At 37.6% G+C, this 13,628-nt stretch overlaps 2 protein-coding genes across 4 annotated transcripts; both read left to right on the top strand.

The window, feature by feature from the left end:
- The first annotated feature begins 369 nt into the window (after positions 1–369).
- LOC137137525 (L-amino-acid oxidase-like) lies at positions 370–5,873 on the top strand. The gene is made up of 8 exons (XM_067523891.1): positions 370–527; positions 807–862; positions 1,407–1,627; positions 2,448–2,560; positions 2,981–3,182; positions 3,530–3,598; positions 3,736–3,872; positions 4,816–5,873. The coding sequence occupies exons 2-8, from the start codon at positions 832–834 to the stop codon at positions 5,618–5,620; spliced, it is 1,578 nt and encodes a 525-aa protein (XP_067379992.1). The 5' UTR covers positions 370–527; positions 807–831; the 3' UTR covers positions 5,621–5,873.
- A 170-nt stretch (positions 5,874–6,043) lies between these two features.
- On the top strand, positions 6,044–13,256 carry LOC137137524 (L-amino-acid oxidase-like). 3 transcript variants are annotated; one of them, XM_067523888.1, is made up of 9 exons: positions 6,044–6,148; positions 6,901–7,183; positions 7,680–7,715; positions 8,910–9,136; positions 9,490–9,602; positions 9,753–9,954; positions 10,454–10,522; positions 10,788–10,924; positions 11,230–13,256. In XM_067523888.1, exons 3-9 carry the CDS (start codon positions 7,685–7,687, stop codon positions 12,029–12,031), a joined length of 1,581 nt encoding a protein of 526 aa, XP_067379989.1. In that variant the 5' UTR covers positions 6,044–6,148; positions 6,901–7,183; positions 7,680–7,684; the 3' UTR covers positions 12,032–13,256. The 3 variants fall into 3 exon arrangements, with proteins under 3 accessions (XP_067379989.1, XP_067379988.1, XP_067379991.1); XM_067523887.1 differs by having other exon boundaries at positions 6,045–6,148; positions 6,901–7,172; positions 11,230–13,255; XM_067523890.1 differs by lacking the exons at positions 6,044–6,148; positions 6,901–7,183 and adding an exon at positions 8,404–8,654 and having other exon boundaries at positions 7,689–7,715; positions 11,230–13,255.
- The last annotated feature ends 372 nt before the right edge of the window (positions 13,257–13,628 follow it).

Raw genomic sequence — 13,628 nt, 5'->3', positions numbered from 1 at the left:
TAAATTAAAAGAGATGGTGAGGAATGAAACATAAAGCAGGAATCCTTGCCTATACAATGAGACTAGTCAGGTAAAAACAAAGGGCTTAGGGCAGAAGAGGCTGTACTATCTATCAGGACACAACAACATCAGATTTTAATATTTCAGCTCTTGCTGGAAAGCAAATGGGTGAAACATTGATTTGGCACCCGCTCAGAATGTGTCATAGAGAATGACAAGCATGTGGTTTTAACAGAAAGCGGAGATGAATGGCTTCCCTTAAAGTGACACATAGTGGTGTTTATGATAAAAGTTTTATATTTCAGATCATGAGACCCAATCAGTTGTTTTGCATCACATGACTGAGGAGAGTAACAGCTGTGACACAACAAGGCAACATGAGGGTGACATCGTGAGTCATAAAGTAAAAAATTACAGAATTTCCGACAGTTCTGGCAGGGCTATAAAAAAAAAAAACCTCAGCACGAAGTATACAAGTGACTTCTTAAGATTAGGTACTGCAGGTTCTGACATTTAAGCTCCAAAGGGTAAGAATCTTTCTTTTGTCCGGTTTTATTTAAAACAAAAATGTCACTATGACTTTATTAAAAAATGAATAAATGTAAAAAAAAAAAACAAGAATAAAATGTTCATATACAATTTTCCTACGGGTCAAAAGTTGGTGTTTTGTTGTCGCATTCTTTCTGTATTTGTTTGACTATCATATGTTGTATATAATACAAAAGTGAATGTCTTTCACCTACAGAGACACAGAACTTTCCAGGATTGAAATACATTGTCGATTGTTTTTTTCCCTTTCTTTTCAGGTCACCAAAGAATACAAAGACTACAATGCATCTGCATGAAATGAAACTAAAGTTGTGTGAGTGTTGTGTTATCCTCCACTTAGCACTATTCCTATTGAAGGTAGTATTTAATATAAATTTGTAAACCTGTTTACCTCTATGTAACTATTTAAATTATTTAAGTACTTACTTTACTTTACTTTAAGTACTTTGGCTAGTTTGTAGACAGTTGGGAAATCTCTATGAATGAAGACTTGTTCTATCTGAGAATGTAATACTGCATTTGCTGAAAGTGCACATTTCCCTTCAATATTTTCATGATTCATTCCCTTTTTATGGGTAAACCCACTGAAGCATAATCTGCAATAGTTCAGCTTTTTAGGCTCAAGGTTTACACTGGTACACATCAGATGTCATTAATAAGAAAGATCCATTTTCATTGGATTTATCAGAATAAATATGAAAAAAACATCTAGAAGATTTAAATAGAAATAGTGCAAATGTAAAGCACTCAAACACAGATCCAGTAGGTGCCCAGTACATGTGTAGATGCTCGATTAGATGTTGAGTCCTAAAACTCTATAAGACCTCGTCATCACTGTTTCTTTTCTGTGTTTACAGTTTCCATCTTCGCACTGCTCACACTGCACCACAGTCATGCTGCTGCTCTCAGCCTGAAGGAACACCTGAGTGATTGCCTGGAGGATAAAGACTATGCTCAGCTGCTGCACACAGTGAAGACCGGCCTCACGCACATAAACACGTCTCATCATGTTGTTATTGTGGGAGCTGGTGTGGCTGGACTGACAGCCGCCAAGCTGCTGCAAGACGCAGGACACAGGGTACCAGCAACAGTTACATTTGCTGAATGTGTTACCATAACAAATATCTGCAACGCAAAGGTTTACTGGGTAACTGCTGGGCCATGGTTAAGTCGGTAGTCAGTTGAATATTTTACTTGGTGGGTAATCCAGCCCTTATTTTTAAGTTTGAAACTACAGCTTGGATAAAACCAAAAAGGTTCATTACTCTCCGTGGCAGTACATTAAGTAGCGGTAGTAAAATAAGCAAGAATAGCTGGGATAGCAGCAGCAAAGATAGGTGTTCGAGCAGCAGACAACCCCATAGCAGTTTATGTAGCGATGTAGTAGCAGCAGTGTACTTGTGTTTGTGGCAGTAGCAGTAAAAATAATACCAGCAGAAATTATGGTTGAAACAGCCACTTGTTGGAGGCCGGTACAGTGCCAGCAGAAGTAATTAGTGTAGTACAACATTAGTAGTAGCAGCAGCAGTATACTGTAGGGGTGATGGTACCAGTAGTATCAGCAGTTGTGACAGCTGTATTAAAAGCCACAAGGGTAGTAGTGCGAATGGAAATACCGTAGTATTACAGGACTTGCACTAGCAGTAATTAGCATTAAAATCATTATTGGTATTTGCCGCATTAGTAGTAGTAAGTAGTTGTAGTAATATGAGAATTAGTAACAATAGCAGTATAAGTAATGGAATACTCTTTCTACATCTACTACTAAACTACATCTTACTACATATACAATAGTGGCAGATGTAGTAGCAACGACATTGACACCAGTTGCAGTAGTCTCAGAAAACCACAACTACGAGCTTTGTAAAATAATTTTTGTATTTATGTGTTTGAACAAGGTAACCATAGTAGAGGCTGATAGTCGTATTGGCGGAAGGGTGGAGACCTACAGGAATGAAAAAGAGGGTTGGTATGCTGAGCTGGGAGCCATGAGGATCCCAAGTTTTCACCAGTAAGTTTGTGTATTTTCTCATGTAATAGTATTTGCATATAACAATGTACAATATATACTATACCCTGTCAGGTTAACATGATGCTAAATGTTAGCTAATGGAGCTACAATAAAAAGTACACAAATGGATATTTTCGGGCTTTAGGATAACATGCAGGTCCAGATACTGAGAAAGTCAAGTAATACAAGTTCCAAATTTGATGGTTATGAAGAATTAAAGGACATATAAAGGACATTTCAGTGTTAATGCAATGAATATTGCCAATGCAATGCTGTAACCTAACTAGACTCTTAAAAATGATACAAGGTGCTACATATGGGATTATTGTTTGAGGAAACATCAGTGGTAGTTGCTTAGTCTCAGAGGGATCTTTAAGGTCTGCAACCAAGCTAATTCTGCCTCCATCGCCTCCTTTACAGCATTGCTCTCTGGTTTGCTGAGGAGCTAGGGGTCAAATTGAATGATTTTGCCATTTATGACCCTAACACCTATTACCTGGTTAATCAGCAACGGAAGAAGTCGTACACAGTGCAAATAAACCCAGATGTCCTGAAATATAAGGTGTGGAAAAGCGAGAAACATAGGTCGGCTGATGATCTTTTACAGCAAGCTTTGCAGAAGGTACGTAAGAGGAACAGAAGACTGAAAACATGCTGCTGCCACTTAAGGCTGTTGAACTTCCTGGATGCACAAGAAAGTTGCTTACACCCTCATATTGTTAAAAACCAGGTCATCGAGAAAGTGGTGGCTATAGTCATTATCACATAACATAAAAGAAAATATGTTTCTCTTGTCCGTAAAACAATTTATCACCTGCATAGAAAATTACATAAAATTTAATGGTACAACATATACAATATGGTGAACTCCATAAACTTCACCAAAAAGCACCATTTTGATTTGCTTCTGGTTTAGCTTTAGCCCTTACACATGAAGATGAGGAAAACCTTTTTGTTCTTTTTCAATAGGTGAAAGATGAAGTGGAGGCTCATGGCTGCAGGGCTGCATTAAAAAAATATGACCATTATTCTGTGAAGGTGGGTGTTTGTTCCATGTGTTCTCGTGAAATTTCCTAAAATTCTAAGAATGGTTATTCCCAATATATCTTGGTCTATCAATCTTGATGTTTGCGTTTGCATTACAATTTGCATAAATGTGATCAACTGTTTCATAGGAGTATCTGAAAGAAGAAGGTGGTTTGAGTCCAGAGGCAGTGAGGATGATTGGAGACCTGCTTAACGAACAGAGCCTCATGTACACTGCTCTGACTGAGATGATCTATGACCAGACTGACATCAGTGATCATGTTATGTAAGACCCTGTTATACAGTTTCATACATTCTTCCTCTGAGTTCTGTTTTTCCCTGTATATCAGCTGTGTTTAAATTATATAGGACACGGGTAAATTCTGATCAGTTGCACAAAACTACTGTAACTCAGTTGTTTTATACGGTGTCTAGCAGCAAAGTTCATTTTAAATTTGTTAGAGATAATGTTTGTTTATTATAGATTATAGATGAGAGAAGTTCGCTTTCAGATATTAATCCAACCTTAACTCTGAGTAATTGAACTGAATTACAAACAGCACAAATCGCTCTATGGACATATTGTTATCTTGCATGGTTCTCCAAAAAACTATATATAAAATATATCTTTATTTTTATTTTAAAGTATGAGGAATTGTGGTACATAGGTTTGTTACTGACGTCTTGAGGAGACAAGTGAATTACCGGCATTTGCATGAGTTGTTCCCCGACTTTATGTGGTAACAAAGGTCACTTTGACTTATACACTGTTGAAACTGAAAGTATTTTGAACTGCAAGCAGCAGCACATTAAACTGACTTCATATGTCTTAGTAGTTTTGATAGAGTCAGGTCTACTGGCAACAAGTACCCGTCATAAAACAAACATTTTATATTGCATCTACCTATTTTTGACCACTTGAGTTTGTTTACATCTCCATGTTTTGACTGGCAGCATGCAAAGTGCTGTGCAAATGCTCTGTGCAAATGCTGTTGGAGATAACGTTAACATTCATAGTAGCTTGTCCTGTAGCGCACAGTGCCTTTCAAATACTAATTACAGCTTGACTGTACCGTTAGCTGCAGATTTCTTTCTTGGTCTTGATCTTCTTAAGAATTCATAGTGGGTTAAATACTTTCACAATTTTTTGCTAAATTCACAATTTGAACATCTTGTAGATAATTTTCTAGAAATCACGTTCAATTCACTATTGTCCTTTTTTATTTAAGTTACCATGAAGTAACTGGGGGATCTGACCTTCTTCCCAAGGCCTTTCTTAAAGTTCTTGATGTCCCGATTCTCTTCAAGTCCAAAGTCAAACACATCAGCCACTCAAAACAAGGTGTAATCGTATCATACCAGAGAGAACATCAGTCGTCTTTTACTGACATTCATGCTGACGCTGTCCTGCTAACAACCACAGCCAAAGCAGCTCTCTTCATGGAGTTCGATCCACCTCTGCCCATTAGAAAGATGGAAGCACTGAGGGCGGTCCACTACGACAGTTCCACTAAAATCATCCTCACCTTCAGCGAGAAGTTCTGGGAGAAGGACGGCATCCGAGGAGGAAAGAGCATCACCGATGGGCCTTCTCGTTTCATCTACTACCCCAGCCACAGTTTCCCTAAAAACAAGACCATCGGGGTCCTCCTGGCTTCCTACACCTGGTCTGACGACTCCCTTCTCTTTAATGGTGCGAGTGATGAAGACCTGAAAGAGCTGGCTCTCAGAGACTTGGCAAAGATTCACAAGAAGGATGTTAAGTCTCTCTGCACTGGGGTGGTGGTGAAGAGGTGGAGTGCGGATCCGTATAGTTTGGGTGCCTTTGCTCTCTTCACACCGTACCAACATATAGAGTACGCCAAGGAGCTCTTTAAACATGAAGGCAGGGTGCACTTTGCTGGCGAACACACAGCCTTCCCTCACGCTTGGATTGAGACATCTATGAAATCTGCAATAAGGGCAACTACCAACATTAACAATGAGGCAATTTTAAATAAACCAGCTAAACCTCAGGTGCGAGATGAGCTCTAGGGTTTGGAGAAGTTAGTCCAAGAAAATCTGTATTATTGTATTATTCAAAAGAAAAAGTAATATAACTATCTAATACATGAACAATAAATCATCATGAGATAAGTTACATAATACTACTTCCTAATCACTAACCAAGTCAAACATTTATCTCTACAGTATGTAACACAGAAGGAAAATATTTGACACAGGCAACAAAAAATGTGGTTTGCAACTGAAATTTCAATTGTGTGACTAATAAAACATGCATTTCCTTATTTAATCCTTGTTGTTTTATTTGTGTGTTTCTTTTTAATGACACTTTACTTATTGCTAGATCTTTCCTGACTACATGAAATGATGAACAAAGAAACTGAAAACTAAACCCTTACATAAAAGACAAAGAGCCACACAGGAAGTCATAACCCCTTTGTGGTCAGGCCAGTCTGATGAGAAAAAGCATCAGCAGGAGCACTGTGCATATATGAGGTTACATGCATATTAGATCCGATCAATGTAACAAACCATTTGGACATTTAAACAGTTTTAAAGGTAGGAATCTGTCTTTTTATGTACTTCATAAAGTCTGAAACATGTTGTCCCTACAATATTTAGTAGAACTATATTCGATATTCTGTGTTTTATAAACCGGATTATACATAGCTGGCAGGTTTCCTCATTACAGCCAATAAGTTGTTTCAGTCTGTTTTCACAACCTAACTTTTGTTCCTCAGGGATCAATTTTAGGATCACTACTTTTTAACTCATATGTTACAGCTTGTCATCAGGACACATGGCATCTGCATACATTTATATGCTGATGACACTCAGCTTTATGTAGCTGTGTGTCCTGACGACACTGAAACTATTGATGTCCTTTTAAAATATATTTCAGACCTTAGTGCCTGAATGTCACTGAACATCCTATCACTTAACTAGGACAAAACTAAAATTTCACTTATTGTTTCAAAAGCTCAGAGAGAGCAATTGGTCACAAAATTAAATTCTTTTGGACTATTTCCAAGCGTACAGGGCAGAAACCTCAATCTCGTCTTTGACACAGACACATCAGCATAAACAAGTTTGTATTTAGTCTGCACGACTTGTTACTTTAGATTTAGATTGAGCAAATCAAGGGTAAAATGTCAGCAAGTATTAAATAAAAAGAATACTAATTTCCATAACATGCTTTTGAGACACAATGATAACTAATTGTGGAAATGACAAACTTGTGCTTATGAAATGGAATTTAATACTAACATATTTTAAATACCTGTTGTATTTCCTCACAACATTTTTGGCAGGGTTCCCTTTAGACAACCCACAGCAACCACGGTGCATCATTGTCCTGTACATTTCTTGATCATGAGATCTGAGCAGCGGTTGCATGCTTGAGGCAATAGTAAAACTGAAACCAACCACTGATCCAAAAAACCAGGCTGGAAGTCATGCTCTTTGTTGCTTGACTGGTCAGGTGGGAAAAAAGAATCCCAGCATCATGGGAGTCTGGTCTATATAAAAAGAGACTATTGCATGTCACGTCACTGTAAGATCAGATTTTGACACATACTGAAAGGTAGGAAAGCTGTAAGTTCCCATAATAAATTTATCAAGAAAATCTGATATTAAATGCTATAATCATGTTTTTTGTAAATAAAGGAATATTTTACAAAATACTGCATAAGCTGTTAAAGTATTGGAGAAAACCAGGTGCTTAATTAAAAGATTCATTATTGTATGGTACAATAAAAGGTGCTAACTGAAATATAGGAAATGTAGTGGATAAATAAAATGGGATGTTTTTCCTGTTATTAAGGTGTAGATATTGTAAAATACTTGAGACATAAATATTATAATAATAATAATAAATTAGCTTTTCAATGCATTTCCTGTTATCTGCTGCACTTTTTAAAATTTCGTTTCTTCTGCATTTAATAAAATTACAAAGTAACAACCTAAATCTTTAGACAATACGTTGTGACTCTTTGAGATCCTACTTTTGTTCGTGCTTTTTAGGTTTCACAGTTTTTTCTTCTTCCTGTTTTTCTTCCCTCTGCTTCTTGTGTCACCAAACCTTCATTAGCAAAGATGGATCCACATGCGCTCAAGTGGAAAATATGTGAGTATTCTGCATTTAAACATCTGTTTTCTTTACTTTTGGGAACAGGCAGCACTATTACCTTTTCGAATCCACCAGACACCCTGGGTGGACTTTGCATGTTCTCGCTGTGCTTGTGTGGGTTTCCTCCGGTTTCCACCTACCATCCAAAGTCATGCACGTTAGGTTAATTGGTGACTCTAAACTGCCTGTAGGTGTGAATGTGAATGGTTGTCTGTCTGTGGATGTCTGTTGGCCATGAGACAGACTGGCAACCTTCCCAGCGTGAACCCCACATCGCCCTATGACAGCTGGGATAGGCTCCAGTCCACTGTGACGCTGAACAGGATAAGCAGTTACAGATAATGAATGGAGGATTGGATTTTAAATTATTTGTAAGTTGGGATTTTTGTGTAATTGTTCTGTGATTTTGAGTACATGCAGTACGTGCAAACTGTGTTGTAGCCAGTTTTTTATTTTTAGCCCTGACCTACTAAAAAAAAAAAAAAAAAAAAAAAAAAGTTTATATTAACTTAGTTCTGCTTTTTCACAAAGTCAGCTTGATTTTTACCACTGCAGGATAAAGGGATCTATTTCACACTAAAAAACAGAAGTAGGATTTGCCAATGCAAACCCAATAGCTTTTGACTGCGTGTCATTTTGGGAAGAGACAAATTATTAATGATGTATATTTCTGTTTCACATTCAGCCACATCATCGGAAAATCCTGCTGCAGGTTTACTTCCCCACGTGTGAAAAGTTTTGTTTTCCCTTATTAAATGAACTCATTTGATGAATCCAAGCAAATGAATCAAATTGTGCTCAAGCAGGAATAATTGTGCTGAATAGAAAGTAATAACCTATGCAAATGTAGGTAGAGTGCGATTAGTGCCATGTTTGCTATCATCATAGTGTCAGCATGGTTCTGCTGAAAACGTGAGGCAAAGACATTTATAACAGGTGAGCAGTTAAGGTATTTGATCTGATGTGTTGATTAAATCCAGTTTCATCTAAATATGTGTTTCAGTGGAAGAGATTCTGTTAATTTTCAATTTAGATTAAATTGGTATTTCAGATAAGGATGGGACTGATCAAAATGTGTATTTTTATTGCTTTTATTGATGTTAAGTATCCCAAGACAGAACAAGGTGGAATTCTTTTTGATACAATCTCCTTGGTTACATATGTGAGTTTTTCTTCTGTTTGCGTTTCCAGTTTCCATCACTGTGCTGCTGCTCACGCTGTACCACAGTCATGCTGCTGCTGCTGTCAGCCTGAAGGAACATCTGAGTGATTGCCTGGAGGATAAAGACTATGCAAAGCTGCAGAAAACAGTGAAGACCGGCCTCCTGCCTATAAACACGTCTAATCATGTTGTTATTGTTGGAGCTGGTATGGCTGGACTGACGGCTGCCAAGCTGCTGCAAGAAGCAGGACACAAGGTAAAGGAACCCGGTTGATTCTTAGTCGGATAATAGTAGGGAGAAAATAAAAATTAGTTGGACATACTGTTTGTCAAACCATCAAATTATCTATATTTTTAAAATTAATAAAGTGAAAAACAATACACAAAATAACCTGGAAAGAGCTTATGACATGAAATTATATTTTATAAATTAAAAGATGTTCTAATGAGTGAGGAAGTTAAAACACATACAATTAAACCGTGCTTTGTGCAGAAATCACTTCATAAAGTACAGTTGCACATGATCCATTTGTTTGGCAAATACATTTATTCGGCAGAACAAATACAATCAGGACTTATTTGACAGAAGAATTCTTTTTTTTTGTCAAGGTAACCATAGTAGAGTCAAGCGGTCGTGTTGGAGGACGAGTCGAGACCTACAGGAATGAAAAAGATGGCTGGTATGCTGAACTGGGAGCTATGAGGATCCCAAGTTTTCACCTGTGAGTCAAAATGTTTCAGATCAAAGTTTCTCGGAATGGAATGTCAGTTTAGCTATAAGCTTTACACTTTCAGAGTGTTGATAACCGACTCAATTCTTCCAAACTAAAGAGATTTTTTAAATGATATATATATTTTTTTATCTGTAACAGCATCGTCCGCTGGTTTGCCACACACCTGGGATTAAAGATTAATAATTTTATCATGGATGACAACAACACCTTTTACCTGGTCCATGGGCTGCGGAAACGAACGTACGCAGTGAAAGCAGACCCAGACATCCTGAAATACAAACTTCCAGAAAGTGAAAGAGGGAAGTCCGCAGACCAGCTATTGCAGCAAGCTTTGCAAAAGGTGTGGAGAAAGAGAGGATCTGCTAACAGTTGGTTGATGATTATGTGCTACATCGGTGCTTTTTAAGTTTGACTCAACCAATTGTTACTTCTTACTTTGATCATTTGTTTACTTTAATGGGGGATCACAAATTAGTTTTGTATGTATGCATTTTATGAGATTACTGTAATAAAGCAATGAACGTTTCCAAATTTAACATTGGTACGGGAATTAAAGCTTAGAGAGACTACAACTGAATAAAAGTCAACTGGCTGAGTGGTGAATACTTATTTAGATATCTAAGTTACATTTAAACATTTAAAAATTTTAAAATTTGAGGATTACTCATTTGTACTCACTCAAATATAAAACTTGAAATGTCCTTGACATAAAAGTTATACTTTTATAAGAGGTAATCAAGGAAATTGTTCCTAATTGACCTGAAAATCTTCTTAAGAGTTTCATTTAATCCCATTGATAACAACAATTAACCAGAAGCTGTAATTGATTATTCCTGTAGGTTAAAGATGAAGTTGAAGCCCACGGCTGCAGAGCTGCATTTAAGAAATACGATCACTATTCTGTGAAGGTAAAGCACAATGTGATTTTCAAAAATGTAAGCAGTTTGAAAAACTAAAGAGTGTTTCATGAAAAATGTATGGATGAATGCTACATTAAAAAAGTATGCAGTTTCATCCATTCTGCATCTGATAAAATCAAGTAAGGTTTAGTTTTGAACATGTTATAGTAACACAATAACATGATTTAGTCTACATAGGTAAAACTGTTGATTTTTAAAATCCAGATTAAGTTTAAGAAATTGTCAACTGAGGAAAACGTGTATTGATTCCCAGGAATATCTGAAAGAAGAAAGTGGGTTGAGTGCAGAAGCCCTGAGGATGATTGCAGATTTGCTAAATGAACAGAGCCTCATGCACCTGGCTCTGACTGAGATGCTCTACATCGACAGTGATGTCAGCGATAGCACCACGTAAGACATTTGTCATGCTCCTTTATTATCTTTATTACTATAAGCTTATTTATTTGTTCGGCTTCATTGGCACAAAGGTAAGTGGTGGCAGGACAGATCAGTCTAGCTTGGCTTGAATTTAACAAGTGAAATATAATAATAATCAATTACATTCTTTGTCCTTTTTATTTATTATTCCATCTTTACTATTTCTCAGAAAAGAAAACAAAGCATGTGAATCTGGTAAATGGATTATAGTGTGCTCATCTCATAATGAATATAAACTAGTCAATCATTTGTGCTCAGTTTTATGTTTTTCTTTGAAGGTATGATGAAATAACTGGAGGGACAGATCTCCTCCCCAAAGCTTTTCTCACTGTCCTCGATGGGCCCATCATCCTCAACTCCAAGGTCAGACACATCAGCCAGTCGGTTAAGGGTGTAATCGTATCGTATGAGACAGGCCAAGAGTTGCCTTTGAAGAACATTTCTGCTGACGCTGTCCTGGTAACAACCACAGCCAAAGCAGCTCTCTTCATGGACTTTGATCCTCCTCTGTCCATCGGAAAGATGGAGGCGCTGAGGGCGGTCCATTACGAAAGCTCCACTAAAATCATCCTCACCTTCAGCGAGAAGTTCTGGGAGAGGGACGGCATTCGAGGAGGAAAGAGCATCACTGATGGGCCTTCTCGTTTCATCTACTACCCCAGCCACAGTTTCCCAACAAACAAGACCGTCGGCGTCCTCCTGGCTTCCTACACCTGGTCTGATGACGCCCTCCTCTTCCATGGTGCGAGTGACGAAGACCTGAAGGAGATGGCTCTGAGAGATTTGGCAAAGATTCACGGCGAGTATGTTAAGTCTCTCTGCACAGGGGTGGTGGTGAAGAGGTGGAGTGCGGATCCGTATAGTTTGGGTGCCTTTGCTCTCTTCACACCGTACCAACATATAGAGTACGCCAAGGAGCTCTTTAAACATGAAGGCAGGGTGCACTTTGCTGGGGAACACACAGCCTTCCCTCACGCTTGGATCGAAACATCTATGAAATCTGCAATAAGGGCTGCTACCAACATTAACGAACTGGCACACAAACAGTCAGCTAGACCTCAACATCGAGATGAACTCTAGGGTGTTAAATCTGATTTTTAAGGAAATGTATTAATGTTAGTGTAGAATAGGAGGAAAAATATGTATATGTATTAATTTTCTGCTTTTAGGGCTGCAACTAATGATTATTTTCATTATTGAACAATTTGTAGATAATTTTCTTTGAGCTTCCCCAATTTATGCTACTTGGAAATTAAAAGATGTTAAGCACTGCAAATATAAATCACAATAACTGCAAAGACCGACTCAACAATGCAAGGCCCTGTGTTAGCATTGAGAACACAATGAGATCTTTACAAAAACCAGACCACAACACATTTTTTAAATTTCAGTCTTAATTGATGCAAAACAGTTGGTAGAGAATCATGAGTGGTAAATGCAAAAATAAAGAAGACCTGACAAGTGACATTGTAAGAAACTGAATGTGTAATTCTGTTTACGTCATCCAAAACATATCTAAGCCCAGCACACTATGAGGTACAGCTACAGTCGTTTATACAAATATGCAATGGTAAATGGTAAATGGCCGTTTATAAAGTTCTTTTACAGAATTACTTAGATGCTGTATATGCAGATCATATAATGTTTGTTTAGTTTGTTTCATATTTAAGAATAAATACATGTAACTTTCTTGGTCCAACAATGTTGAATTATTAGTTTGAATTCTTGTTAATACTTGTTATTCCTGTAATTTTACATCATTTTAGTCATTGACAACAGACCAGTTTTCCTGCTCTGTGCAGAAACAGCAGAGGTAAAACCAAACTGCTGGGCAGACTGAACCAACTTGCAGATGCCAGCACCAGACACTTGGTATTGTAACTCAGCAGGTACCAGTTGTCCAGAGCAACACAAACAAACAACCCTACGATGAACAACAACTGCACTCCTGTTATAGCTATGATGGTATTGAAAGCCCTCTGCTTTGATTGGTCAACCCGCTCACTATTCCCACCCATTGCTCCTGGCCCTGGGCGAGTCAGAACACAGAGAACAGAGAGGCTACAAAATGACACAATAACTAAAGACAAGACCAATGCACAGATAACAGGCACATAGGGAACTTCAGGGAAATACAGAGCTTCCACACCAATCCATCCACAGTACAGCAGCCAAGCACACCCAATGCTGATATTTCTGATCCTGACCCCATCCGTCCGTTGAAAAGAATACAGGGAGGAAGAGGAGGAGTTTGCTGCCATATCAGTTTGTGTGGTATTGCTTTTAAAGGAAAAAAAGAGTAGCAAAAAATAAATGAGACAAGAGTATTTCTATACTGAAATGTGCTATTTCTTTCATTATTTAAATGTGTATTTACCCATTTAGCAGGTTCCTTGTCTAATACGTGCAAATGCTGTATATTTGAGAGTAGTGTGGTGTTGTATATATAAAAAGTAACACATTTGAAATAATTTTATAGTAATATACTATAGTCTTACTCAGCAATTGCATATTACCAATCAAACTGTAAACTGATATAATATTGTTGAATATTGACGCTTTATAAATTTGATTAAGCTACAGTGCATCCAGAAAGTACACGGCACCTTTCCACATTTTGTTACGTTACAGCCTTATTCCAAAATGGATCAAATTCATTATTTTACTCAAAATTCTA

The sequence above is a fragment of the Channa argus genome, chromosome 12 (assembly GCF_033026475.1).
Source record: "Channa argus isolate prfri chromosome 12, Channa argus male v1.0, whole genome shotgun sequence".
Lineage (NCBI taxonomy): Eukaryota > Metazoa > Chordata > Actinopteri > Anabantiformes > Channidae > Channa > Channa argus.
Note: the sequence above shows the minus strand (reverse complement) of the source record. Positions and strands in the feature narration are given on the sequence as shown.